Below are 2,600 nucleotides of genomic sequence, written 5' to 3' on the forward strand. Positions count from 1 at the left end.
TAGCTAGTATATATAACGCTCTGGTCTATTGTACTCTCAACTCACCCGGATTCCTATTGTTCAACTCAGTGACAAAGGCTGTGAAGTTGTTATCTGAGGTGGCATTGGCCAACCACAAACGTGCGTCGAACTCTTTGTAGTCGGGTGCACCTGGGCAGTAAAGATAGTCTGTGTCTGCCTTGACAGCTCGTCTTCTGCGTGCTGGCGTAGCTGTTCCATCGGGATACGGATTGGTATATGTACGAAGGATATGTACGAAAGGTAAATGTAAGCGGTGTATGTAAGAAAGATATATATAAGAAAGCCATAGGTAAGAAAGGTATATGTAAGCGGTATATGGAAACAAGGCATATGTAAGAAAAGTGTATGTTAATTAGTATATGTAAGAAAGGTATTCATCAGGATAAGGGTATGTACATATAAGATAGGAACGGTACGGGTATATACATATAACTTCCTTACATGTATTAACATATATATGTATTCTCAGGACATAGCTATATACATGTAGGCAGATTCATCATAAATATGTATATATGTATGCACGAAGACTTCTCATCTGTATATGAATATATATACACAACACACGCAAGAAGTGTTTTAACAGGATATAGACATATACACATACGAACAGTTTACACATGTAGTGATCGGGATACCGGTTTATGCATGCGCAGTACCATGACTGCCGCGCGCTGCTGCGGTACGGCACGAACACATATATACACACACACAAGATACATTTAACACATATATACACACACACAAGATACGTTTAACACATATATATATATATACACGATACTTTTAACACATATATGCACACACACAATATAGGCTTAACACATATATGCACACACACAAGATAGGCTTAACAAATATATATAAACACAAGATAGGTTAAACACATTATTGCACACACACAAGATAGGTTTTGATCGGGAATTGAATGCTTGCATGTATACATATATGTCACTCAACTGCTGTGGTAATGACACACCAGTAGTTTCGGTGGACGAGAGAGTTACTGTGCCGGTGGGCGCTGGTGTAGTACTCACGGGCGTACTAGAGGTGTCAAAAGTGTTCGAAGTGTCAGAAGTGTCAGAAGTGTCAGAAATGTCAGATGGTGTGGAACACGAGTTAATAGACATGTTCGGAGCCGGAGTGTCAAAAAGTGTCAAAGTGTCAACAGAATCAAATCAAGTGTCCGATATATTGGATGTGGGTCAAGCCTGGCGTATATAGACTCGTTCTGAATGTCGGATGTTCTTGTTCGATATAGCAGTACTCTAATCGTCAGAGAGTTGAGTGTTACTGTCTTCAGGCTGGTGGTATCAACCTACAGTGAGCTACTACCAATTACTTTACCATGGTGATATCTATTTATAGATTATGACTTCCTTAACAGGAGGATACCTATTTATAGATCATGACTTCCTCAACACGGGGTTATTTATATACCGATCATGACTTCCTTAATACGAGGATATCCATTTATAGATTATGACTTCCTTAACGGGAGAATATCTATTAATAGATCATGATCTCCTCAACACGGGGATTTTTCTTTACCGATCATGACTTCCTCGACACGAGAATATCTATTTATAGATCAAGACTTCCTTAACACGAAAATATATATTTATAGATGATGACTAGCGTAAGAGGTCGCGTCTTGATCATGTACTGCTTATCAAGAACGAGTCTCCACGCTCACATGTCTCATGTAGTGCCACACGAAGACATTCCCGCTATCATCACTACGTCCTGGTATAGGCATACAATGTATATTATACTGCCTATGATAATGGTATAGACATACGACGTATATTATACTGCCTATGACAATGGTATAGGCATACGACGTATATCATGCTGCCTATGACAACTCAACGCTAAGGATTCATACGTGCGCACTACCATCAGTCTTTGTGTCACTAATTGGACACTAGCACATCAGATTATCAGAAACAATCAACAGCCGCCAAAACCACATGAATTTCTTATATGGACAATTGTATCCCAACGATCCATAAGCACGCCCGATACTCTCTCCTTGTGCGGCAGGGTAGAACACTGGAATATCAGGTGATCAAAAACAATCCACTGCCCGCCAAAACCACATAAATTCCTTATACGGACTCATCTAGTATCACTCCAAATAGTCAACGTGACCCATGTGTCCGGAACTTCATCTCAATCAAGCCACAATGCACCACTCCGCCAAAACTACACGGCTTCCATATACGGACAAACATGCCTTCCTTATATGGACTCACCTGGTAGTCGGCGAGACTGAAGTCGTTGCGTTGGGCGTTGGAGTGCCTGTGCTACTGTCCTCAAACGTCCGGGTTGGTGATGATGTGTAGGTTGGTATAGGTGTGAGAGTATAGGTGGGTGTAGGTGTTGCTGATGTGCTTGCTGCGCTGCTGCTCGTGCCAGTGATTGTGGTCGTCGTCGTGGTCACTTGTGTGCTTGTAGAGGTTGTGGTGCTGAGACTCTGTATAGGAAATTTGTCAGTGTCATGTCAGAATGATACATAAGATGATATATATATATATATAGGTAGATAGATAGATAAATAGACAGACAGGTAGAAA

The 2,600-nt window shown here is 40.9% G+C and overlaps 1 protein-coding gene across 1 annotated transcript; it reads right to left on the reverse strand.

The window, feature by feature from the left end:
• Positions 1-25: 25 nt before the first annotated feature.
• On the reverse strand, positions 26-2,500 carry SARC_14177 (hypothetical protein; the record flags this gene model as incomplete). Its single annotated transcript, XM_014291689.1, has 3 exons — positions 26-210; positions 1,001-1,065; positions 2,280-2,500. Coding segments are annotated over 3 exons (471 nt in total), but the record flags the coding sequence as incomplete, so codon positions are not given.
• Between the last annotated feature and the right edge of the window lie 100 nt (positions 2,501-2,600).

This window comes from Sphaeroforma arctica (genome assembly GCF_001186125.1).
Source record: "Sphaeroforma arctica JP610 unplaced genomic scaffold supercont1.4254, whole genome shotgun sequence".
In the NCBI taxonomy this organism is placed as follows: Eukaryota; class Ichthyosporea; order Ichthyophonida; genus Sphaeroforma; species Sphaeroforma arctica.